At 46.3% G+C, this 27,267-nt stretch overlaps 1 protein-coding gene across 12 annotated transcripts in view; it reads left to right on the forward strand.

Moving 5' to 3' along the window:
* The first annotated feature begins 472 nt into the window (after window positions 1-472).
* The window catches only part of EP400 (E1A binding protein p400), a 111,502-nt gene continuing 84,707 nt past the window's right edge, over window positions 473-27,267 (forward strand). For 3 of the 12 annotated variants that reach the window (XM_033440625.2, XM_033440627.2, XM_033440634.2), the window contains exons 1-3: window positions 474-839; window positions 17,669-19,002; window positions 20,519-20,629. In XM_033440625.2, coding sequence (XP_033296516.2) covers window positions 17,704-19,002; window positions 20,519-20,629 — 1,410 coding nt within the window. In that variant the 5' untranslated portion in view covers window positions 474-839; window positions 17,669-17,703. Of the gene's footprint in view, window positions 840-17,668; window positions 19,003-20,518; window positions 20,630-27,267 lie in introns of all 12 variants that reach the window. The other 9 variants (XM_033440633.2, XM_033440628.2, XM_033440629.2 and 6 more) reach the window with 6 other exon arrangements.

Consider the following 27,267-nt stretch of genomic DNA (forward strand, 5'->3'; position numbering starts at 1 on the left):
ATGGAGAAGGACGCAGAACCCACCCTCCTGCCTCGATGTCTGCCTGAGATTCTCCCCCCTTCTTCCCTTTAAAAACTGTCATGGCTGAGCAGAATCCTCGGAGTTGATCTCTGGACGCGAGTCCACCTCCTCCCCAGACGGCCGGCTTTTCTGATTAAAGCACCTTTCCTTCTCCTGACTCTTGCTTCCCGTTTATTGGCTTTGAGCAGCGAGCAGCCGAAGCTGAGCTGGGGAACAGTTACCAGTGGACACCCCGTCTCCCCGCACGGTTTGTCTGGTTCTGAGGGGTGACTTCCTCGGCTCCCGCCCCCTTTCTGCACCGCCTCCTCACTCCGCCCTCCGGCTGACCCTTCCTCCGGCTCGGCCAGCCCGCCTGCCCGCCCCTCGCCCCGCCCACAGCGCCGGCAGCCGACCCCGCCCCCCCGGGATGGGCGGCCCCGGGGGCTTCCGAGACCTCCTCCGGAGGCCAGCAGCCGGCGCGCAATAGGCGCTGCGGCGGGAGGAGCGAGCGCACACCCGCTCCCTCGTCCTCGCAGCGCCCCCAGGGCAACCTCCGCTCTCCACAAACCCGGCGCCCGCTCCGCCGCCGGCCCATCGGCCCGCGCCCTCGCCTTGCCGGTCTAGCCCTCACCGCCGTCTCCACTCCTCCCGCTCCGCCGACGTCACGCCGGGCGCCAACGCGCAGCTGCGAGCGCGGGGCGCGCGTCCCTTCCGGCTCGCCGTAGCAGGCGCGCCGCCGCTTCCTCCGGCCGGGCCCCGGATGTGTCGAGCGGAACGGTGCCGTCTGGGCCCGGTCCCCAGCCCCAGCCCGACGTGGAGGAGCGCGGCTCAGACCCGGGGTAGGTGTGGGCGCGGCGGGGACAACGGGCCGGGGGTCTTATGGCCTGCGCCCCGGCCTCGGTTCCCCCTGGAGCCGCGGGGGCCCGGGGCTCCGGGGAGGGAGGCCCCGCGCGGCGCTGGCTGTGGGACGGGACGGGCTCGGCGCCGGGACCGGTCGGCCGTGAGGCGGGCCGGCGGCGGCCGGGGACGCTGCGGGCCCGCCCGTTCCTCCCGGTGAGTGGGCCGTGGGGCCGCGGGGCGCCTCGCATTCTTTTTTGTGCGTGGGATTCAAGTCAGGTCTGTTGCTTTCTTTTGGTCTCGTGGTCCGGGTTCGATGCCCGACCCTCTCCGCAGCATGGGGATGGCGCGGCTTTGCTGCTTCGCGCGAGGTGTCCCCCGCAGGTGTGGGCAAAGGTGCCGAGGGAGAGTGACTTGTCAGACGCGTTGGCCAGGGAGCCCTGCGGCGCCGCGGCGTGCGGCCGCCTCCAGCCCCCCTCCCTCGCCCACTTGCAGCTCTCAGCTGGCTAAGGCTGTCGCCCCCGGGGTCTTCGCGTTGCCCGCGCCCTCCGCCCGGAACACCTTCCCGCAGAGATCTGCCGCCCACATCTCTGCTCAGACGCCACCTCCTCAGTCGGAGAAGAATAACCTAGCGGCGGGCTAGTAGTGATTATCCCGGGCGTTACAGATGAGTTTTATTCTCTTCGCTTATTTGTATTTTCTGGTGAATTTTTATTTTTTTACCTGATATGTGCAATAAAATGGTTTTTGTAATTTTTTTTTTAGTGGAACCAGTGAAATATAAATATGCTTTCTGAATGGTTGGAAGAAAATGTAAAAATACATCTTAAAACTCTAAATCATTCTACCACCCAAAGATAAGCACACTTAGCAGTTTCTTTGTGGCCCCTTGTTCTATTCGTGTAATTTTTTTTTAATAATGGGGATTGTACAGTGTAATTCTATGTGCTTTTAAAAACATGTAGTTAGCATGATCAGGTGCCATGAAATTCTCTACAGCAGTTGCTGTTAGTCGAGTAGTATTAGTGAACCGTCATCTACTTAATTTCTTGTGTTGGATCCCCTCTTTCTTGCCTATCCCAGGCCGTGGCTTTAATATCCTTGTGTTGCCTTCAGTTTATCTTCTCTTCAGAGTATTCTCATCAACGTACAGCCCCTCCAGCTACCGTTACCCTTTCTAGGGCTTAGCTTCCTTTTATACCAGAATTAGGAAGAATCGCGAGCTCCCTATCACTACTTCCTCTTCTCATTTCTCTTGAACGTTGGTTCAAGCTAAGCTTTTGGTCCCACCTCGCCTCTGAAACAGCTCCTCTTGGGGTTAGGTGACACCATATTGCCAAGTCCCCCTGTTGGCCACCTTTGACTGGGCCTCCCATGGCTTCCTTGAATCGCTGTGCCCTGGTGGCACTGGGACATAACTCTGTTGATTGTCCTTTTACCTTGATGGTTGCTCTCCTCAGCCTCCTTCCTGGTTCCTTCTCATCTCCCTAACTTACACAAATTATAAGGCCTCGAGGTGGTCCTCTCACCTCCTCTCTGGTCTGTACACTGGGTGATCTCATCCCGTGTCACGACTGGGTCACTTGTCAACACATCCTGAATGTGTTTCTCCTGGCAGGATCTTCCAAACAGCCACTTTTACATGTGTGAAACCTGCTTATACACTGCTGCATCTCAGTCAGAGGCAGCGCCATTCTTCCTGTTGCTCAGGACAGAGCTCCTTGTGTGGTCTCTGCGTTCCTTCCACGTTCCAAATTTGATTGGTCGGCACTTTAAAAATTGATCTCAAACCTGACTGCTTCTCACTGCCTTCTTGGCTACAGCTGTCATTTAAGCCCCCCGGGTCATCTCGCCTGGGTTATTCCAGTGACCTCCTTCCTGCTCACCTGAGCTGAGCTGCTCTGCAGTTGACTCTGAGCACAGATTCGGGTGATGCACTGCTTGTTCAGAGCCCTCCATCGTTTCTCATCTCCCTGAGAAAAAAAGCCAAAGTCCTTAAGGCAGTTTATGAGGCCCCTTGTGCCCAGGTCCCTGCTGCCCCTGTGACTTCATGTCCTGACCCCACTCGTTGTCACCTGGCTCCTGCCACACCCAGCTCAGGCCTGGGCACACTTCGGCTCTGCCTGAAACATCAGGTCCCCACGTGCCACGGGTCTGCCTCTCACTGAGTTCTCTTTTCAGCAGTTCCCTCCTCAGAGAGGCTGCTGGATAACCCAGCGCCTTGCCCACTCGCCCGCGTGCTCCATCCCTTACCCTGAGCTGCGCCACTGCACTGATGGTCTGGCACTCACCGCTTTGTGCGTTGGGGCAGGAGCTATGCTTTGTTCGCTGTCGTACACACAGTGCTTCAAATCGTGTCTGATGGCGTACGTGCTTAATAAACATTTGTTGAGTAAATAAGTTAGTGAACACATTCTTTTCTAAAGCAGGTGGATTTGGTAGGGACCTAGGCATGCAAGCGTAATTAGAAATTGTAGGGGTTGCTGAGGAATAGACTTCGCATGCTCTCAGTTAGAGGAGGGAAATTGGCTTTTCTAGTAGAGACTTAATGCACGAGGTGAGGTTTGGATTTCGTAGGTAGAAATGAAGAGAATTGAATTTGACTCCTGCAGTTGGAGATGGGAGCTCCGGAGGCCATTGAAGGAAGGGTTCAGCTGCTGGATCTTGCATTCAGGGGGCCCTGGGTGAAGTTAGACGTCCTGCACAGGCAGCGTGGTGTCCTTCACGTGGACCATTCACCGGGGCCGTCCGTCTTATGTCTTGAATTCTCTCGTTGGCATTCTCTCTGCACTGCTACCCGCACCCCCAGGGTCCCGCGTTCCCAGTGTGGCGGCAGTGAGCGCCTGCAGGGCGAGCAGCTGACTGCGGCTGCGGCCTCACATCTTGCTCTGGGGCTGCCTCTGCTCCTCAGCCCCCTGTACAGGGACTACGCACCGCTGCCTTTCAGAGTCAAGACCCTGGCCCTTAGACTTTTCTTCTGCGTAGAGCATCCTTTGGGCCTGTTATCTCAGCCCCGCCCCCTCTGTGTTTTTTTTTGCTTTGTTCTAACCAACAGAAATTTTTATCCTGTTTAGGTGCACTATTATAGTGTAGAAATAAATTTAAAAAATCATTTATGTTCTGAGTGGAAGGGAAGGTCTTTGTATATCCTCACTTTGCTGTTTTACTTAGCTTTTTTTTTTTTTTTTAATGTACGTTTAATAGTATTCACTTTTTGGAGTAGAATTCAGAGAATTTTGACAGATGTGTAATTTCCATGATAATTGGGATACAAAACAATTCCTTCCCTCCCAGCAGTTGCCTTGTGCTGCCACTCTGTAGTGAACTCTTTCCCCAGCCCTCGGCAGCCTCTGACCCCTGAGTGTGTGTTTTCTGTGTTTTTCAGGATGTCAGCTACAGGAACTCACACAGCGTGGAGCCTTTTGAGTCTGGCTTCTTCCACTGAGCGTAATGCCTTTGAGATTCATCCAGGTTGCTGCGTGTACCAAGAATGTCCCTTTTTGTGGAGTAGTAGGTCCACAGTGTGGATGGACCGCGGTTATCCATTCACTCGTTGAAGGACATTTGGATTCTTGCCAGCATTTTAATACAAGTAATGAATGAACAGTTTACATTGCATTACAGTCAGACAGTACAGAAGCACCCCAAGCATGACGAGGTTCCTCTTTGCTCTTTCTCCTCATTCTTGACTTCCCCAGACTGACTGATTTGGTATCCATTTCTTTATTTACTTTTAAATTTAAAAAAAAATTTTTTTTTTTTTTTTGGCCATGCCATGTGGCTTGCAGGATGTTAAGTTTCCTGACCAGGGATTGAACCCAGACCCTCAGCAGTGAAAGCACTGAATCCTAACCTGTGGACCACCGGGGAATTCCCCGGTATCCATTTCTTTTCAAAGTGTATTCTTGTAAACAGCATATAGTTGAGTCTTATTTTCTTAATCTAGATTGTGACTTTAAGATTTTTATTTGATATTTGGTCTATTTAATTTTTTTAATATAAATTTATTTTACTTATTTTTGGCCGCGTTGGGTCTTCATTGCTGTACGCGGGCTTTCTCTAGTTGTGGCGAGCGGGGGCTACTCTTGGATGTGATGCGAGGGCTTCTCATTGCGGTGGCTTCTCTTGTTGCGGAGCACGGGCTCTAGGCGCGCAGGCTTCGGTAGTTGTGGCTCACGGGCTCTAGAGTGCAGGCTTAGTAGTTGTGGCGCACGGGCTTAGTTGCTACACGGCATGTGGGATCTTCGTTCCCAGACCAGGGCTCGAACCCGGGTCCCCTGCATTGGCAGGCGGATTCTTAACCACTGTGCCACCAGGGAAGCCTCTGTTTAACTTTTAAATAAACACTTTGGAATAACTTTAGATGTACAGAAAATTTGCAAAAATAGGTTTCTTTCTATACATTAGAAGCTACATTCTCTGTGAGGGTGATATCTCCCACAAGAGGATCAGAATTGGTTCTTGAGAGGAAGGTGAGAAAAAATTAGGTATGACAGTGGTTTGTGGCATCCCAAAGAGTCATAGTACTTCCCAGATATACAGCATAGCTATGGTTTACAACTTCACGGGGGACGGTCGGGAGAGAAATGCCTAAATAGGCTTCTTAGGGGGACAGTGGGGGAAAAAAGGTTGAGAAATAGCAGCAGAATAATGAATTGGGCATTTGTAGCTTTATTAGCTGGTGTTTAAGGAAGCACTTCTTCAGTTTGTCTTGAATGTTCCTCTCAAGCTGAGATAGATCCCACCTGGCGTAGTACAGGGGGCGCTGGCCCATCGGGTTAAGGACCCACCACCAACACCATGGTTTTAATCAGAAGGGACTCTGGGGACATGAAGTCTGGGCTTCCGTTTGCACTGCAGCCCCAGAGAGGTCAGGCCTGTGTAGTAGCACATGGTGTAGTGCACCCTTAAAACCGAGTTTTAAAACTCAGTTTAGTCCATTTTATATCTTTTGGAACTTACGTATTTTAGGAACTACTGTGGAACCTTCGTAACCTGCTCTGAGGTGGGAGAAGAATGAGTGTTTTGTTAGCCAATAGGACTTTTCTTAAGTGGCATCTGGTGTTACCATCTTAATAGATGCTAACATTTTACTATGAAAAATTTCAAAGATACACAAAGATTGAAAGAATTTTATAGTAAACACCTAGATACCCACCACCTAGTTTTCTATTATTAACATTTTACTGACCTGCTTTATCACACATCCATCTATCCATCCATCTTTTAAAAATTTGGGGGAGCAATTCAAGATGAGTGAAAGCATTGTTTTTAATGTGTTTAATTTAAGCCTCTTTTTTACTCCCTCTCGCAGAGGTAGTTGGTCCGTTTTAGGGGTGTCTATCAAGTTACTTAGGGCCGCACAAAGACAACTTATATAAAAAGCCCTTGAATACAGGTTACCAGGGAGTGGAGGGCAGAGAGCATTCTCCACAGAGGGGAGTTCTGGAGGGCGGCGGTGCTTTTTCAGGGAGAGAGGGAGGGTTCACGTGGCTGCACGTGTGGTGTCTGGGGGTGAAGGTCCTCGTGGTGTAGCTGCCACCGCTCTGCTGATGGGGGTCAGTCTCCATCCCGCCTGGGCTCCCCCTGGATCGCTTTCTCACAAAACTGAGATGTGGTGGTGGTGCCTGGAGCCCGCGGACCTCAGACTCCCCCGGCCGACGCTGCCTGCGTTTCAGCCCCGCAGAGGCCTGCTCCGTGTGGTGACGCGGCCCCCACGGTGCCCTGAGTGGCGTCCTTCACCCTGGCCTTTCTTAACCCGCCTGTGCCTGTTACTAGGCCTCCAGTCTTAACTCTGCTGGTTTCCTAGAGTGTGAGTGTGTGTGCAGCAGCGTCTCTGTTTGAGGAGAGCCTCAGGTTGAAAGGAGAAGCTTTACTTAGTCTTGGATTTGTTTGTAGTCCCATCGCTGACTTGACTTTGAGATACAAATGGTGTTAAACGATGGCATGAGTTTATTTATTTCAAAGATGGAGATGAAACTGCTGAGAACCACTGTCCTAAAATCTCCTAACCTTTCTCTCTGTCTTCCGTCACCACCCCGGGCAAGGCTGTGTACATTGCTGCTTGTTCTGCAGAGCTCTCTGCCCCTAGTTTTCCTCCATTCTGCCAGGATGTCATTGTTTTTAGGCCATTTCAGGAGACAGGAAATGTGTTTTAAGGAAAAACCATGAGTTGATACTGACTCCCTCTTCTCATCCAGCATCATGGAGTTGATCCGTGCCTTCCTTCCCCGTTCCATTGGTGATTATTTTGTCCTTTCCAGAGTTAGATTTGCTTCTGTTTGCGTTCAGTTTTAGGGAGCTCTTCATCCCTATTGATTTAATTTTGCTTTTTGAACGTGTAACACTTTAACATGATTCTAGAAGTCAAAATGATACGAGATGGTGTACTCAGAAGCGCCCCTTCCTCCCCTGTCCTGCCAGTCTGCTTGCACCCACCCCCTTCATTTCTGGCTTATTCTTCCTGAGTTCCTTTTTTGCAAAAGTAAGCAGGTATTTATGGGGTGTTATTGCTTCCAGACTCTTTAGTGGACATAACTAGGAAATATATTTTTTAAGAAAGAAATATATATATAGATATGTATGTATCTGCTTATTTTTATGGGAATATAATTAACATACAACATTATATTAGTTTTAGGTGTCCATCATAATGATTTGACATTTGTGTACATTGCAAAATGGTCACCACATTAAGTCTAGTTACCATCTGTCGTCATACAGAGTTACAATTTTTTTTTTCTTGTGATGAGAATTTTCAAGATTTACTCTCTCGGGGCTTCCCTGGTGGCACAGTGGTTAAGAAACCACCTGCCAGTTCAGGGGACATGGGTTTGAGCCTTGGTCCGGGAAGATCCCACATGCCGCGGAGCAGCTGAGCCCGTGCGCCACAGCTACTGAGCCTGCGCTCTAGAGCCCGTGAGCCACAACTACTGAAGCCCACGTGCCTAGAGCCTGTGCTCCGCAACAAGAGAGGCCACCGCAACGAGAAGCCCGCGCACCGCAACGAAGAGCAGCCTCCGCTCGCCGCAACTAGAGCAAAGCCCACGCGCAGCAGCAAAGACCCAACGCAGCCAAAAATAAATAAATAAAATTAAAGAAAATAAAGATTTACTCTCAGCAATTTTTGAATATGCAGCACAATATTGCTGACTACAGTTCCCAAGCTCTACCTCCCCAGGACTTACTTATCTTATAGCTGGAAGTTTGTACCTTTTGATCCCCTTTAACCCACTTCACCTACCAGCCAACCCCCACTGCAACCACCAGCTTGTTCTCTGTGAGTTTTGTTTAGATTTCACATACAAGTGACATCACACAGTATTTGTCTTCCTTTGCCTGACTTATTTCACTTAACATAATACCTCAGGTTCCATCCATGTTGTTGCAAATGGCAGGATTTCATTCTTTTTTATGGCTGAGTAATATTCCATTGTGTATCTCTCCATATCTGTCTCTCTATATAGCTCACATCTTCTTTATCCACTCATTTATTGACGGGCACTTAGGTTGCTTCTCTGTCTTGGCTATCGTAAATAATGGTGCATATGAACATAGGGGTACCTATAACTTTTCAAATTAGTGTTTTTGTTTTCTTCAGATACAGTGGAATGGCTGGTAATAGAATTGTCATATGGTAGTTCTGTTTTTAATTTTTTTTGAGGAAGCTCCATACTGTTTTCCATAGTGGCTGCACCAGTTTGCAGTCCCACTAACAGTGCCTGAGGGTTCCCTTTTCTCCGCATCTTTGCCAACATTTGTCATTTGTGGTCTTTTTGATAATAGGTGTGAGGTGATACCTCGTGGTTTCGATTTGCCTTTCCGGTGTGAAGTGGTATCTCGTGGTTTTGATTTGCATTTGCCTGATGATTAGTGATGTTGAGCATCTTTTCATGTATCTGTTGGCCATCTGTTTCTTCTTTGGAAAAATGTCTATTCGGATCCTCTGTCCATTTTTCAATTGGATTTTTTTGTTGTTGTTATTGAGCTGCATGAGTTCTTTATATATTTTGGATGTTAACCCCTTATCAGATATATGATTTGCAAATATCTTCTTCTATTCTTCCTATAAAAAGATTGCCTTTTTATTTTGTTGACGGTTTTCTTTGTTGCACAGAGCTTTTAAGTTTGATGTCTCCCATTTGTTTATTTTTGCTTTTGTTGCCATTGCCTTTGGAGTCAGATCCAAAAAAAAAAAAAAAAGTCTCCAAGAGAGATGTCAAGAAGCTTAACCACCTGTGTTTTCTTCTAGGAGTTTTATGGTCTCTGGTCATACATTCAAGTCGTTAATCCATTTTGAGTTAATTTTTGTGTATGGTGTAAGATAGTGGTCCAGTTTTATTTTTTTGCATGTGGCTGTTCAGTTTTCCCAACACCATTTATTGAAGAGACTGTTTCTTTCCCATTGTATTTTCTTACCTCCTTTGTCATAAATTAATTGACCATATATGTGTGGGTTTATTTTTGGACCTTCTGTTCCATTGATCTGTGGGTTTGTTTTGATGCCAATACCATACTGTTGTGACTACTAAAACTCTGTAATATGGTTTGAAATCAGGGAGCTTGATGCCTCTAGTGTTGTTCTTTTTTCTCAAGATTACTTTGGCTTTTCATGATCTTTTGTGGTTCCATACAAATTTTTAGATTGTTTGTTCTATTTCTGTGAAAAATACCTTTGGGAGTTTGATAGGGATTGCGTTGAACCTGTAGATTGCTTTAGGTAGTATGGACATTTTAACAATGTTAATCCTAATCTGAGAGCACAGGATATCTTTCCATTTACTTGTGTCATCTTCAGTTTCTTCATCAGTGTCTTACAGTTCTTAGTGTACAGGTCTTTTACCTCCTTGGCCAGAAAATTCCTAAGTATTTTATTCTTTTTTTTTTTTTATTTTATTCTTTTTGATGCAATTGTAAATGGGTGTTTTTCTTAACTTCTCTAATAATTCTTAGTATATGAAAATGTAACAGATTTTTGCTTACTGATTTTGTATCCTGCAACTTCACTGAATTCATTTATTAACTGTAACAGGTTTTTGGTGGAGTCTTGAGGGTTTTCTGTACATCATATCGTGTCATCTGCAGATGGTGACAGTTTTACTTCTTTCTGATCTTGGATGCCCTTTTATTCCTTTTCCCTGTCTAATTGTTCTGGCTAGGGCTCTTCCAAAAGTGTGTCGAATAAAAATGGCAAGAGGGGGCACCCTTGTCTTGTCCTGATATGAGAGGAAGTGCTTTCAGCTTCTCACTGTCGAGTATGATGTAGCTATGGGCTTGTCATATGTGGTCTTTATTACGTTGAGGTATGTTCCCTCTGTACCCACTTTGTTAAGAGTTTTTATTCTAAATGGATGTTGAGTTTTGTCAAATGCTTTCTCTGCTCTATTGAGATGATCATGTGATTTTTATCCTTCCTTTTGTTAACGTGGTGCAACACGTTGATTGATTTGCTCATGTTGAACCATCCTGCATCTCTGGAATAAGTCCCAGTTGATCACGGTGTATTATCCTTTCAATGTATTGTTGAATTCAGTTTGCTGATATTTTGTTGAGGATTTTTGCATCTGTGTTCATCAGGGATGTTAACCTGTAATTTCTCTTTTGGTGGTGTCCTCGTCTGGTTTTCGTATCGGTAATGCTGGCCTCGTAAAATGAATTTGGGAGCGTTGCCTCCTTTTCATTTTTTAGAAGAGTTTGAGAAGGATAGGCATTAAATCGTTTTTGAATGTTTGGTAGAATTCATCAGTGATGCCATCTGGTCCTGGACTTTTGTTTGTTGGAATGTATCTGTTTATTTATTTAGTTTTGGCTATGTTGGGTCTTCGTTGCTGCATGCGGGCTTTCTCTAGTTGCAGTGAGTGGGAGCTACTCTTCGTTGCAGTGCGCGGGCTTCTCATTGTGGTGGCTTCTCTTGTTGTGGAGCACGGGCTCTGGGCGCGTGGGCTTCAAGTAGTTGTGGCTCGCGGGCTGTAGAGCGCAGGCTCAGTAGTTGTGGTGCACGGGCTTAGTTGCTCTGTGGCATGTGGGATCTTCCCGGAGCAGGGCTCGAACCCGTGTCCCTGCATTCTTTTTTTTACAAAAATAAACAGGGCTTCCTTGGTGCAGTGGTTAAGAATCCACCTGCCAATGCAGGGGATGTGGGTTCGATTCCTGGTCCGGGAAGGTCCCACATGCCATGGAGCAACTAAGCCCGTGCACCACAACTACTAAGCCTGTGCTCTAGAGCCTGCGAGCCACAGCTTCTGAGCCTGTGTACCACAACTACTGAAGCCCACATGCTCTAGGGCCCCCATGCTGCAGCTACTGAGCCCGCGTGCTGCAAATATTGAAGCCTGCACGCCTAGAGCCCATGCTCTACAACAAGAGAAGCCACTGCAGTGAGAAACCTGTGCACCGCAATGAAGAGTAGCCCCCGCTCACTGCAACTAGAGAAAGCCTGGGTGCAGCAATGAAGACCCAACACAGCCAAATAAAGATAAAAATAAATGAATGAATGAGTGCAGGAAAGGTATGTCTCTGTCCTTCCATTAATTAGTCCGTCTGTCTTTCTTTTCCCCTTTCTTATACAAAGTTATTTCCCCATATGTATAGTCTTTTACACTTTGTTTATTTGATTTAGCAGTATGCGTTCTGGAAATTGCTTTATACCAGTTCATGGAAATCTTCCTCGTTCTTTTGTACAGCTATGTAGTACTCCATTAAGTGAATGTACTGTAATATAGTCAACCAGTCTCTGAAATATTATGGATGTGCAGTTTATTTCCGGTATTTTGCGTTTACAAATAATGCTGTAGTGAATAAACATTGTGCTTGTGTGTTTTCATTTCGGAGGTGGATATTCATGGTGAATGTGTAGTGGGATGCTGGGTTGAAGAGTAAGAGCATGTGTAGTTTCTTCTTCTTTTTTGCTGTGCTGGGTCTTTGTTGCGGTGTACAGGCTCTTCGTTGTGGTGCGTGGGCGTCTCTAGTTGTGGCGTGTGGGCTCAGTAGTTGTGGCCTGAGGGCTTAGTTGCTCCGCGGCATGTGGGATCTTAATTCCCCGACCAGGAATCAAACCCGCGTCCCCTGCATTGGAAGGCGGATTCTTAACCAATGGACCACGAGGGAAGTCCTGAGCATGTGTAGTTTTGGGTAAATGGTGCCAGGTCCCCTTGTAGGGTTGTACAGCTTAGCATCCCACAGCAGAGTTGAGAGGGCCTGGTTCCCACAGTCTCACCAACAGAGTGTGTTGTCTGGCTTTTGAATTTTGTTAGGCTGAGAGATGAGAAATGGTATTTCAGCTTAGCTTTAATTCATATTTCTTTCATTATGAGTGATGGATTTACAAGTGAATGTGCTTGAAAAATTCAGCCTCAAGTCTTACCTTGGAGTTTTACTTTGTTTTACTGATTTTTGCAATAGAAAATCCCATTTCATAAATACAGGCTAGGCGTGAGTGAAATGAATCAGGCGTTTGGTTCGTTACATGTGAGCAACCTTGTAGAGAGAGTCATAGTGTTTTGGTGGGTTTTGATGTTAGTCAAGAAGGCCAAGCCTGGGTTCTGGTTGATGCTGGTAATTGTGTTAGGAAGTTGTGGAGCTGGCTTTATTTCTGGCAGGCCAGGCCTTCTCTGGTTTCTGCCTCTGCATATCTTCATGGCCTGTGAGGGGCTCTTTGATGCAGACGCTGCACATTGGATGTGGGCTTCCTCCTGTTCAGAAATGGCCCCCTTGATGGTGCAGTATAGAAATGCTTCCCCACTCTAACAGCAGTGCTCCCTGGGTGGTGAGCGGTGCCTGGCCCTTGGCTGTGGTGTGGGAGGCGCGTCGACTGTGGCGATGAGCGCAGTGAGCCTGGCAGCCTGGGGCTTCTGCTCAGCTCCCGCTTCTTGTTGCCGGCTGGGATGTGGCCCAGTGTGGCCAGTACTTGGACGTTTCTCATGAATGAAGCTGACAACTTGCGTTTTTCATGTGAAATCTCCTGGTATAAAAATATCAATTGAGATGAATCCAAACAGCAGATGACATCATACAGACTAAAACCGTGTCTTTGGTCTGCATAGAGCCAGGGCGGCCATGATTGCCAGCATCTCCTGCCGAGCGACTTGGGGACTCCCCACCCAGTGTGGCGTAATGGCCCTCTGAGCCCTGGCTCTGTCTGTCTCCTTGGCCTTGGTCTTCAGCACGCTAGTATTCTAGCACTTTCCCCTCCTCTGCTTTTCCCATGCTCGCTCGTTTACTCACCAAGCACCTACCGGGTGTCTCTCATATGCCAGGCTCTGTTCTGGGTGCTGGTGGTTCATCAGTGAGCCCAGTCAGACAGCCTCCCTCACACGACACGCTGTTATGCTTGGCCAAAGACGTTTCTTTTAACGTGTACAGAGAGAGCTAGAAATGTGTACACGCCCATATATGTGTTGTCATGTTGAGAGTTTAAAAACGTGTGTACGTATAATATATATGCTACACGTATGTTTGGCTTTACTCAAGTTATATAATTTAAGTACGTACAGGTGTTTCCCCATTCTTTTAGTGGCTGCCTCTAAAGGGTGGTTATGCCAAATTTTGTTAAAAGTTCCCTATAGGTGAGCATTTACATTGTTTGAAATTTGACATTATAAATAATATTATAATGAACACCTTTGGACAACTGTATATTTGTGTGAATAGATCCCTAGAGCTGGAGTTCCTTGATCAGTGTACATTAAAATTGTGATAGGTAATGCCGCGTTACCCTCCAGAAAGCTATAGCTGTGCTTTACTTCCCTCATTTGTGTATGGCGGGTTCACCATTTCCTAGCAGCCTTACTAAACCTGAATATTACCAGTCTTTTGATCTTCACTAACCTGTCAAACAACAAATAATTGTCTCACTTTATTTCATATTTTGTTATTAATGAGGTTAGGCATTTTTGATGTTTATGTGTCATCTGAATTTCTTGTAGAATTTCTGGTTTAGCCTCTTTTCTTGGGTTGTTTCGCTCTTCTTGATTTGTGGGAATTCTTAAGGATGGATAACCTTTTGTCATATAGGCTTCAAATTTTTTTTTTTTTTTTGCGGTACGCGGGCCTCTCACTGTTGTGGCCTCTCCCGCTGCGGAGCACAGGCTCCGGATGCGCAGGCCCAGTGGCCATGGCTCACGGGCCCAGCCGCTCCGTGGTACGTGGGATCTTCCCGGACCGGGGCACGAACCTGCGTCCCCTGCATCGGCAGGTGGACTCTCAACCACTGCGCCACCAGGGAAGCCCATAGGCTTCAAATATTTTTTATCAATCTCACTTTTTTATTGTAGTGTTCTTCTTTAGTAAGGTTGGCAGTTGTTAATGCTTTTTAAAAATAAATATTGTTTCTAGGTTTCACGCCGTGTTTAGGAAACTCTTCATTACTGCAGGATTATAAAGATATTCTCATATGTTTCAAAATATTTTTATGGTTTGATTTTACCCCCTTGAGTAATTTTTGTGAATGGTGTGAGGTGCAGGGGTGGGCGGGGCTCAGGGGGTAGATCTGACTTTTATTTTTCTAAATGGATCGATCTAAGAAAGTTTGGATTTTAATTCTCTAGCTTCAGGACTTCTCTGGCTGTCCAGTGGTTGAGACTCCACGCTTCCACTGCAGGGTGTGCAGGTTCGATCCCTGGTCAGGGAACTAAGATCCCACGTGCCGCAAAGAGCAGCCAAAATATAAATAAAAAAATAAATAAGTGATAAAAAAATAATTCTTTAGCCTTCCAGAAAGCTGTTGTGAACTTTAGTAATGCTCTAAAAAGACTTCTTATTTTAAACATCTCGACAACAGTCAGAGAGGTTTAAAAATAGCATCTGTCTGTGAGAGGCCTTTTTCTCTGTGGTCTGCAGCTCTTGGTGAGGCACGGATTTGTGGGCCCCACGAAACCCTGAGAGGCTCACCGGGTGGACCATTGCTGGAGGTGGCAGGGAGGCAGGGACAGATATGTCAGCGGGGTCTTGTGTCTTAAGGCAGAGAACTGCGGGGGTTTGTGCGATAGGCTGGAGTGGAGGGTGTGGCGTCTCTTCTATTGCAAAGTGTTTTCTTTTTTTTTTTAAATTGAAGTATAGTTGGTTACAATATTGTGTTAGTTCCAGGTGTACTAATGATTTGACATGTGCGCACATTATGAAACGGTCACCGTGATGAGTCTAGTAGCCATCTGTCACCGTACAAAGTGTTATTACAGTGTCACTGACCATATTCCTTATGCTGCACCTTACATCACATGACTGACTTCTATAACTGGAGGCTTGTACCACTTAATACCCTTCCCCCATTTCACCCACCTCTCATCCCCTCCCTTCTGGCAGCCACCTGTTTGCTCTCTGTATCTGTGAGTCTGCTTTCATGTGTTGTTTTCTTTATGTGCTGGATCAGCCAAGGTGTGCCTGGCTCTTGCAGCCGGCAGGTGCGCCCCGGGCGCTGCTGGCATCCAGCACAGGGCGGAGTGCCCGCCACGTGTTCCCTGCAGTTAGCTTGTTGTTGTGCTCCCTCGGGGCCTCATCCCTGTGCTCCTGTGAACTGCCAAGCAGGACCGAGTCAGTGTGGCAAACAGCATGCCCCTTGGTGTAGGCAGGGGTCCCCTGAACATTGGATATTTCTGGTTACACTTCTTTTTACTTCTACTGTATTATTCTGTAATAAATATTTTTATGCATAATTTTAAAAAATTGGTAGGTGAATTTCCTTAGCAATTCCCAGAGGTTGGATTAGTAGGTCAAAGGTAATGGGGCCTGCTTCCCCACCGTTGTCGGCCACCCTGTTAGGCACGTTCTGAGCTCTGAGCCCTCAGAGATCTGCGCTGTCTCCCTCCACATTTTTTCAAGAGGTCAGTCATCACAACGTATTCCCCCCCGCATTCTTTACCTTCCCCCTGGTTTTGTAAATTATTATATGTGAGAGAGTTTCTTTCTGGCCTTTGTTCTCTCTTATCATCTTTGGTATTCTGGGAATGTATTTTAAGGAAATAATCTGAAATATGTCCTAATGTGTTTGTTTATTCTTTTTATTCTATTTTTGTGTTTGTTCTACACTAATCTTCCTCATAATGCTTGTTTAAAAAGATCAGGAACAAAAGCTCTTTTTTAAAACTTGATTGATTGATTGGGCTGTGCCGGGTCTTAGTTGCGTCATGCATGCGGGATCCAGTTCCCTGACCAGAGATCAAACCCAGGCCCCCTGCACTGGGAGCACAGAGTCTTAACCACTGGACCACGATGGAAGTCCCAAAAGCTCGTCTTGAAAGCAATAAGCATGCCCCAGAGTCCCCCGCCCGCCCTTGAGTGTCCCACAGCTCACGGTTCCCGCCCACGTTGCTGGGCTCTCTGCTGGGGGCGAGGGTGGGAGAGGGCTCCTGGGATGATAATTAAGGCTGTGGTCCCGATTTCCCGTTTGGATGTGTTGGCTGCAGCTTGCCCATGGTCTTTAGACTCCATCTTCAGAGACGGTCATCAGAGCAGAGAGTGCCTTCTCCTGCTAGTCTAAGCAGGCACTGGTCTTTATGTTTCCCAGCCTTCACTTGTGCACCCGTGAGTTCTCTAGCTCTTGATTTCATACATATGTGTGTTTCAGCCAGGGGCCTGGGACTGTGGCAGCATTCATACAAATGTGTGTTTTCACTTTTTAAGTCTTGTAACTTTCGGTTTATAATGTTTTTCATCCCTTGTCCGTTTTCTCCGTGAAATAACACTGATGCCCTGAAGACGAAAGGATGCTCCTGCTTGTCTTGCGGGGAGGGCTGGAGGGAACACCAAGAAATGGGGAGCTAGGTGTGTCAGCAAAGACTTGAGAATTGTAATCGGGGGGAGGGTATTTCTGACCCAGCCAGTGGGCAGCAGACAGGCTGCGGCTGTCGTCCTGTTCCCAGCGGGGTCACCCCCTTGCAGACAGCGAGGCTCCAGCCCAGTGTGACTTGTGGGCGGCCTCCCTGCCTCACCTCGGAATTATCCTCCTCCCGCTAGTCCTCTGCTTCCTCCCGTCCTTTCTCAGCGTCCTGTCCCCTCTCCCGTCCCCTTCCCTAGTCCACAGCCCTCAGCACTCTTGGGGCCATGAGCCCCTTTAAAGCCATGTCCCAGCTCCCAGAGAGTTGGCGGACCCCTGACGGGGACTCTCCCGTCCTGGCTGCTCCCTTCTCTCCTGAGGTTTTCTTCTGGAAACACCCACCACCCCCAGGTGAGCTCGTAGAGAGGGCTGAGGTGCGAGGCTGGCACCAGGCCTGGGTCTCTCCCCCAGGAGCGCAGAGGGGCTCTGTGTGTTCACACTCAAGTAACCCGGGGGTGTTTGCAGGGGCGTTGCACAGATGCTCATGAGAACTGCCAGCTGGTGAGGGGCGGTTCTCTTCTGATGACATGCGATGGTGGCATGTGTGGGAGCCACTGGCGGCCTCCTGGGCACCGTTCCTCCACTGGGAGAGATGGGCAGACTGCCCCAGCATGTGGCGGCACGGAGCAGGGCCACCGGACGAGGAATAGCCTCCCAGGAAGAAACATGCCTGTCACGAGCGCCAGCACCAGGTTCATATCCCGCTGGCCTTGAGCAAGTGATTGCCAGTTAGCTTCCTCGGGAGCTGGTTGGGACCACCCACCTGCTCCTGCCAGGCCATGTCCTGGCCCCAGGCACAGCAGTGACCCAGAAGGCCCTGTCCCTCCTCTGTGCTGAAGGAGATGGTCTCCAGTGCCATCTCGTCGGGGCTCGATGACAGTAAGACAGTGGTTTGTATGAGATGCTGGTGGGAACATCCCTCCAGAGCATCTGTCCGGTGCTGCTAAATGGTACTCAGAATAAGTAGTGATCAGATGGTTATATTTGCCTCTAAGTAACTTGATTTTAACTTTGTTTTTTCAGCAGAGCATTAAGTTGGATAAAAAAGGAGGGCGATCATGCACCATGGCAGCGGCCCTCAGAACGTCCAGCACCAGCTGCAGAGGTCCAGGGCCTTCGCTGGCAGCGAAGGAGAAGAGCAGCAGGCCCGTCCCAACCCCCCGCAGTCCCCCGCCACGCCCTTTGCGCCGGCGGCGAGCCCGTCCGCGCCCCAGTCCCCCGGTTACCAAGTTCAGCAGCTGATGAACCGCAGCCCCGTGGCCGGGCAGAGCGTGAACATCGCCCTTCAGAATGTGGGGCCGGTGGTGGGAGGGAACCCCCAGATCACGCTGGCCCCCCTGCCGCTGCCCAGCCCCACTTCTCCGGGATTCCAGTTCAGTGCACAGCAGAGGCGGTTTGAGCACGGGTCTCCATCGTACATCCAGGTCACCTCGCCGCTGTCCCAGCAGGTGCAGACTCAGAGCCCCACCCAGCCCAGCCCCGGGCCGGGACCGGGCCTGCAGAGCGTGCGGGCGGGAGCCCCTGGCCCCGGCCTGGGCCTATGCAGCAGCAGTCCCACCGGGGGCTTCGTGGACGCCAGTGTGCTGGTGAGACAGATCAGCCTGAGCCCGTCCAGTGGCGGCCACTTCGTGTTCCAGGAGGGCTCGGGCCTGGCGCAGATGGCCCCGGGCGCCCAGGTGCAGCTGCAGCACACGGGGGCGCCCATCACGGTCAGAGAACGCAGACTCTCGCAGCCCCACGCGCAGTCGGGGGGCACCGTCCACCACCTGGGACCTCAGAGCCCCGCGGCCGCAGGCGGGGCCGGCCTGCAGCCCCTGGCCAGCCCTGGCCACATCACCACGACGAGCCTGCCGCCCCAGATCAGCAGTATCATCCAGGGGCAGCTGATCCAGCAGCAGCAGGTGCTGCAGGGGCCTCCGCTGACCAGGCCTCTGCTCCCTGGGGTCGGGGGGACTTCGGCGTTTGGGATGACGTCCCCGCCCCCCACCAGCCCTTCCAGGACCGCAGCGCCCCCGGGCCTCTCCAGCCTTCCTGTCCCGTCTGCGGGGAGCGCGGGGATAAGAAAGGCTCCCAGGAAATTGGAAGAGATCCCCGCGGCCTCCCAGGAGCTGGCTCAGATGCGGAAGCAGTGCCTGGACTACCACTTCAGGGAGATGGAGGCTCTGAAGGCGGCCTTCAAGGAGTACTTGGTCGAGCTGTTCTTCTTGCAGCACCTTCAGGGAAACATGATGGATTTCCTAGCTTTCAAGAAGAAGCATTATGCCCCGTTACAAGCTTACCTTAGGCAGAACGATTTGGACCTGGAGGAGGAGGACGAGGACGAGGACGAGGAGAAGTCTGAGGTCATCAACGACGAGGTGAGGGGCGGCGCCCAGTCACCAGCAGGCCGGGCTGCTTGGCTGTGCGTGCAGGCAGCCGTGAATTGCACGTGATCTGTGAGCCTGGGGTGTTCATGAGATGCAGTTCATAAGGATTTGATCCAGGAGCAAATGGAAGATGCATTTGCTTTTTCCTTCATGGAAGGAAAGAGCTGCTCTAGTTAGGAGGACGGTGCAGAGTGGTGCTGTGAGTATTGCCGGTGCGTTTAGAACAGGGATGCTTCCCCGGTTTGGGGAGCCAACCTGGCCTGACCCAGCGTTCCCCTGTGCTCTGCTGGGTGTGTGGAGGTTGGCCAGCCCCGAAGGGCCTGCAGAAGCCAGGGGCGTGGACACCTTCCCGCTGGTTCCCCAGGTTTCACATTTTACTTACGCAGGTTCACCCATTGGGATTCTCAACACCATGAATGTCATTTTTAAAGAAGGGATTTGAATCACTAGGTTGTTACAGTATATCACTTATGATTTAAATCACTAGATACATTTATAAGGTATCTTCATGATTAAAATATGGTTATTATGGCAAAGCAACTGAGAATTTTTTCAATTTTTAGATGTAGTCTTAGATTTGAGATCACATATTTAACTCACGCTGTTGCACATAGCTACTGAGTGGTATTTAAGGTAGAATCTTTTTTAGATAGTGAACTTTTTGGGTACCTGGAATGGGTGCTTAATAAATAACCCCAATTGGGATTCTCAGTACTTTAGTGATTCCTAAGGTCCCTTATTGGTACTTCCTAGAGAAGGAAGCTGAGCAGACAGGGCGACAGTGAGGTGCAGCGTGATGCACTGGATTTGTGCCTCTGTGTTGTGACTGTACACTGTGTTGGTGGAGCTCATTTTGTTTTTTGATACAGCTAAAACAGTGTAAATCTCTGTCAGTTCTTCTGCAAAGAAATCAGCCTTTGATGAACAAAAGCTGGCCTCTTTGCTCATCTCCTCGTTGATATTTATTATGTGTGGCTTTGCCATTTGGTGTTTTCTTTAACACCCTTTCCAGGATGAACCATTTTTATTTTCTAAAAGGTTTATATGATTTTTTTTTTTGAGGATTTCACCTCTGTTGCCATGAAATAGTGAAATTCAGTTCTCTTTTATGTTTGTACACCAATGTTGTCTGTAGGCTCAATCCCCCTTATCTGTCATTGCCATTCTGACCTGCACGTAGTAGGCCAGGGTGTAAACTGCCTATGAGGTTGTCAGGGCTTTGCTACTTGAAGACTGTCCGCCATTACCATTTTTAAAGTTTGAAGTTGCAGAATCTAAGGACATTGCACTTGTGACTTAAATTGGAGTTTCTGCAAGATTTGCAGTTGAGTTAGGGTATTATAAATCTGTCACAAATCAGTTCAGTGTCCTTTTACAGGATTTGATGCAAAAAAATTCCATTTTTAAACACCAGACATCAGTGAGCTATCAGCAATAAAATTCTAACAAAATTTTGAGCAGTCTTAAAAATTATGTTGCCTTTTTTTCTCAAAATATTTCCTCTCAGGTAAAGGTTGTGACAGGAAAGGATGGGCAGACTGGTACTCCTGTTGCTATAGCAACCCAGCTTCCTCCAAATGTTTCTGCTGCTTTTTCATCCCAGCAGCAACCATTTCAGGTACTTTTCGATGGTTCTAAAATGTAGTCTCATCCGAAACTTTTCCTTCATCCAGATATTTTAACCTTCAATTTACTATTTGCTCTTCAGCATTTTTTTCCAGAGCCCATTCCTTATTTTAAAAAAGTAAAAAAGCCTTCCTGCATATAAAATTATACAACTAAATTGCATGAGTAAATGACAACACAGACCTTAATGCATTATTTTTTGTGTGTATTGACCTGTAACGCAGTAGTAGCTTCAGCATGCATGTCATCTAATACCTACAGTCCTGTTGAATGTATGCTCAGGATTCCTTGTGTGCTGTGTTTTAAATGTTGGTTCTTTCTTGTGTCTTCTATCTGTATTTTTGAGAACAGTGCAAACAGAAGGAAAAAAAAAAGATTACACAGATGATAACTTGATATTTTCTGTAGCTAGAAGAAACACTGAAATGAAACACACTTCTAAAATACCAGGACCTTAGGCTTCTAAATGGATGTTAATTGAATGCAAACTGATTATTTTTAATTTTTTGAAAATTAAATCACTCAGTGTTACATTAATAAATGCCAAGAACCTAAAAGTACAGGTCAGATTCTAGTCATTTTGGAATAGATTGTGCTAGGTTCTGAAAGCAGTTGAATCTTGTGGTGATAATGTTTTTAAAATTTTCTTAATTTTTAATTTTGGTATAATTTCAAACATATATAAAAGTTGCAATAACAGTACAAAGACCTCCCGTTATATCCTCTACCCAAATTCACCAGTTGTTAACTTTTTGCCCCATTTGCATTATTTTTATTCTCTCTCTCTTTTATATGTACACACATACACATTTCCCCCAAACTATTTGAGAGTAAATTGCAGACATCATATCACACTTGCATCCCTAAGTCCTTCTTCATATGGTATCAGGTACGAGTGTTACCTGACCTAACCGTGGTATAACAATCAATTCTGGAAATTTTACAGTAACTTTTACTATGACTAAGCCACAGCTCATGTGCGAATTTTGTCTCTTGTTCCGGTGACATCCTTTGTATAGTTGTTTTTCTCCCAGTCTGGGATCACCCGTTGTGTTTAGTTGCCATGCCTCTCTGGTCTTCTTTAATCTGGGCAAGTTCCTCGCTCTTTCATGCCTTCACATTTTTGAGAAGTGTAGGTCAGTTATTTTGTAGAATGTCGTTTGACATGGGCCACTAATTCTGTGATCTATTGGCGAGTCCTGCTGGAGTCAGCTGTCACGTTAAAGACTGCAAAGTGGATTTTCTAACTCCATTATTCCTTCTGCATTCATTGGCTGGCATTCTGCTGTAATGATGAACTTTCTTTTTTCTTCCATTACGTATATTCACATACAGATTCTTATTTCATTTTCATATGTCATTAACGGTATTTATTTATTTAAATTTATTTAATTCAGTAAAGTTTATTCTTTTTGGTCTATAGTTCTGTGAGTTTTGTTAAATGCTTAGAGTTGTGTAACCACCACCACCCAAGAGACAGAGGAGTTCTGTCATCCCCCCAGATGTTCCTCATGCCACATCTCTGTCGTCAAATTTTCTCCCTCCCTTAACCTTTGTTCTCTGTCTATGATTTTGCCTTTTCCAGAATAAAATATAAATGGAATTATACAGTATAGTATATGCATGCTGCCTTTTCAGTCTGGCTTCTTTCAGTTAGCATAATAATTAATGCATTTGAGATTCATCCACGTTGTTGAATTTGCCAATTGTTTCCTTTTTTTGCTGAGCGGTATTCCACTATATGAGTGTTCCCCAGTTTGTTGAGCCATTCACCCTTTGAAGGACGTTGGGTTGTTTCCAGTTGTTGGCATACCTAGGAGACAGGTTTCTGGGCTGTTATTAAGAGTACATTCAGTTTCACATGCGACTGCCAAACTTTCCACAGTGGCTGTCCGTTTCACATTCCCACCAGCGGTGACTGAGAGTTCCTTTTGTTCTGCGTCCTCCCCACTACTTGTTCTTGTCAGTTTTCTTCTGTAGTTATTCTAATACGTATGCAGTGGTTTTAACTTGTATATCTCTAAAGACTAATGATGTTGAACAACTTTTCTTTTTCATGCGTTCATTTCCATTTGTATATCTTCTTCGGTGAAGTATCTGTTCATTTCCTTCACCATTTTTTTCCCATTGAGTCATTTGCTTTATTGTTGCATTTGAGAATTCTTTATATAATTTGGATATAAGCTTTTTGTCAGATATAAATTTGCAAATATTTTTCTGTCATTCTGTGCCGTATCTTTTTCTTCTTTTATATCATTTTTTACAGAGCAGAAGTTCTGAATTTTGATGTGGTCTCTTTTATCATTTTTTTTCGTTTATGGATTGTGATTTTGATATATAAGAACTCTTCACTCAACCCAAGGTCACAAAAATTTCCTCTAGTTTTTTTTCTTAGAAGTTGTATAGTTTTATGTTTTACATTTAGGTCTGTGATCCTTTTTTTTTTTTTTTTCCCGATACGCGGGCCTCTCACTGTTGTGGCCCCTCCTGTTGCAGAGCACAGGCTCCGGATGCACAGGCCCAACGGCCATGGCTCACGGGCCCAGCCGCTCCGCGGCATGTGGGATCTTCCCAGACTGGGGCACAAACCCGTATCCCCTGCATCGGCAGGCAGACTCTCAACCACTGCACCACCAGGGAAGCCCGTGTGATCCATTTTGAGTAAAGTATTGTATAACATGCAAGCATCGGTAGAAGTTTATTTCTTTGTATATTGACAGCCAGTTAGTTGAGCAGTGTTTCTTAAAAAGACTGTCTTGTATCTGCTGAATTGATTTTGCATCTTTGCCAGAAATCAGTTGATCCTGTCCGTATGGGTCTGTTTCTAGGCTCTCTTCTCTTCCATTGATCTCTGTGTCTATCTTTTTGCTTAATGCCACACTGTCTTTACTACTGTATCTTTGTAGTAAGTCCTGAAATCAGTTAGTGTGAGTTCTTCAACTCTGTTCTTTTTCAGAATTGTTTTGGTCATTCTGGTTCCTTTCACTTTTCATATACATTTTAGAATCAGCTTGTCAATATCCATAGAACATCCTGCTAGGATTTTTTTTTTTTTTTTTTTTTTTTTTTGCGGTATGCGGGCCTCTCACTGCTGTGGCCTCTCCCATTGCGGAGCACAGGCTCCGGACGCGCAGGCTCAGTGGCCATGGCTCACGGGCCCAGCCGCTCCGCGGCATGTAGGATCCTCCCGGACCGGGGCACGAACCTGCGTCCCCCGCATCGGCAGGCAGACTCTCAACCACTGCGCCACCAGGGAAGCCCCCTGCTAGGATTTTGATTGAGATTGGATTGACTCTATTGACCTGTTTGGGGTGAAGTAATATCTTGACAACGTTGAGTCTTCCAGGCCAGGAATATGGTATGTTCTCCATTTATTTTTGTCTTCTTTGATTTCTTTCATCAGTATTTTGTAGTTTTCAGCATGCAAATTCTATGTATGTTTTGTTAGACTTATACCCAGCTATTCCAATTTTTCTGTGGTGCTATAGATGGTACTTAAATTTAAAAAGTTTTTTCTAGTTGTTCATTGCAAGTATATAGGAATACAGTTGATTATGCAACCTTGCTAAACTCATTTATTAGTTTTAGGAGCTTTTTTGTAGATTCCATGGGATTTCCTACCTAGAGAATCATGTCTGCAAAGAAAGCAAAATTTATATTTTCTTCTATCTGTATGCCTTTTATTTCTTTTTCTTGCCTTATTTGCACTGGCAATGGCATGGACTGGCATGGACTTGCACTGTGATGCTGAATAGGAGTGATAAGAACAGACAATTCTTACCTTCTGGATCTTAGGGGGAAGCATTTAGTCTTTCACCATATGGAGTATGATGTTAGCTGTAGACTTTGTAGCTGTCCTTTATCAGGTTAAGGAAATTCCTTTATTCCTAGTATTTATCATGAATGGATGTTGGATTTTGTCAAATACTATTTGCTGCATCTATTCACATAATCATGTGATTTTTCTTTTTTGGTCTGTAAAAGTGGTGAATTATATCATATTAAGGTATAATTTGTAGGCAGGGACTGCACAGATCTTAAATGTTAGAATTTGTTGAGTTTGACAAGTGCCCGTGTAACCCATACACGTGTCAGGGCGTCCACTTCCACCAAGTCTCCTTGTGCCCTGCCAGCCATCCGCTACCCAGCCCCCCCGCCCCAGTTTATTACTATTTATTCTATTACTGTTTATTTTGATGTTCAAATTATCTGTAATTTGACCAGTGGGAGCCCTTTCAAGCGGGCTCTAGTATACTTTTGACACATCCCTGGCACTGTCCAAGTACTTCCTTACATTCTGGCACAAAATGTTTAAAGTTTATCTCGCACATGCCTTGATTCAGTCCAGGAATCAGTCATTTCTCCAAGGAACTGTGTTCTTTTTGGTGGGGAATAATAATTTGAACCCAATATTTAGGTGTTCTTGTAATGAATTTGATACAACTGAAGATAAAATTTCTTGAATTGGAAATTGTCAGAAAGTTTATTAGTGGGACAAATTTCCTGTTAGTGCTTAGAGGAATGTAATACATCAGTGCGTTTATAGACCACATTGATAAATATTTGCATAAGAACCGTGGGACAGTGGTTGGCAGGGAGTGCCTGTAAACTTAGGTTGCATGGTCTCCACAGTGACACAAATTAAGCCCTCTGATTTACTGTCATACTCACCAGATTGCCAGAAATTAAATTGGACAGAATCTGTTGATGTAGGTCTATGAGATTCTTACCCACTGTTGATTGGGAGTGTAGCATGGAAACATTTCACATGATCTGGAAAAGGTGAGTGTGGGTAGGCCCTTTTGATCCAAACAGCATGCTCTAAAGGTATTCTTGTGTTTGTGTGCCAGAAAACACATCTAATAATGTTCCCAGCAGCGTCGTTTCTTCTAATAGCCCCAAACTGGAAAGATACATAATGTCCGTCAGCAGTAGAACAGATCAGCGGGTCATGCACATTCATATAAGAGGAATGCTAATAGTATCAGTAGTGAAAAGGAGTGAGTCGGTGTGGGCGGGTCTCAGCAGCGCCCTGTGGAACAGAAGGAGTTACGGGAGAGCCCAGCTGCAGCGTTCCTTCAGGTAAAGTTCACTAGGAAGCAAAACCAAACGCAGCGTAGCGTGGAGCTAAGCCTGTAGGTGGTGGCGCCAGGGGAGAATGTTCACGCACAGTTCAGGCGGGGAGGGGGATGCCTTCATAGTGCGTGGGGTCTCCAGGGCATGCGTAACAGCTTATTCTTAAGCCTCGGGATGAGTACACGGGTGATTGCTTTATCATTACTTTTTAAACTTATAAGTTTTTCTAATTCTCAGCATTTTATTATGAAAAATTTCAGACAGGAAAGCTAAACAGTGTTCAGTGAACACTCACATCCCACTGTTTAAATTCTGTGATTATGCACAAATACGTGAAATTCACATAACCATTTTTGTATTAACCGCATAATATTCAGTGGCATTTAGTACATTCACAGTGTTAAGCAACCACTGTTATGTATATCAATTTCTAAAATATCTTTATTGTCTTAAAAGAAAACCCCGTACCCAAAAAGCAGTCACTCCCCAGTACCTGCTCCTCCAGCCACTGGCAGCCACCAGTCGGCATCGTCTCCATAGATGGACCTAGTGTGGAGTCGTGCAATATTTTGTGTCTGGTTTCTTTCACTTAACACGATGTTTTCAAGGTTCACCCACATTGTAGCATGCCCCGGCACTCCATAACTTTTTATGGCAGAGTGTGTACCCATTGTACGGGTGTGCTACATTTTGCTTATCCACTCTTGATGGCTATTCGGGCTGTCTGCAGCTCTTGGCTGTTGCGAACAGTCCACTATGAATACTTAGTAGCTACCCCATTTTACATCCCGTCAGCAATATACAGAGCTTCCGATATTTGTATATCCTTGCCAACTCTTTTTTTCCTGTTAAAAGAAATTCTGGCCATCCTAGTGAGTGTGAAGTGGTGTCTCATTGTGTTTTCTTTTGCATTTCTCTTATGATGAGTGATGGTGGGCATCTTAATGTGCTTGTTGGTCATTTGTATATCTTCTCTGGAGAAAAACCTATTCAAGTTTTGAAAAAATTTTTTTAAAAAAATTCTATGATTAATTTTACTATGCTTTTAAAAATCACATTATTTAATGTTATAAATATTTAAGAGACCTAAAAGAGGAAAACCAAGGAATCTCCATTTTGAATTATAGATCTTTGTCGCAAATACTAGTGGATGTCTAAGGAGACAAGAAAATGGAGAGTCTGTCAGGAAAGAATTGAAATGAAAAAACATACCTTTTGTTTTCTTCGGAAAAAAAAAATCTCAGTATGAGTTTTATTATTTACAACCAGTTGTAGAATTTTTATATTGACCAATGAAACTCTAGAAATAAATTCAGAATTCCTTGTATTACATACACAGTATATTAATTTCTGTCTGCTTCCAAAAGACTTTGAGGTAGTATTTTTTTCTTTCTTCTTCTTTTTTTTGGCCGCGCTTGTGGGATCTTAGTTCCCCGACCAGGGATTGAACCCCGGACCCATGGCTGAGTCCTAGCCACTGGACTGCCAGGGAATTCCCCAAAATAGTTTTTATTACAGTTATTTAGATCTTAAAAAATCCTAAGTGGAGATTAT

This window comes from Orcinus orca, chromosome 15, assembly GCF_937001465.1.
Source record: "Orcinus orca chromosome 15, mOrcOrc1.1, whole genome shotgun sequence".
In the NCBI taxonomy this organism is placed as follows: domain Eukaryota; kingdom Metazoa; phylum Chordata; class Mammalia; order Artiodactyla; family Delphinidae; genus Orcinus; species Orcinus orca.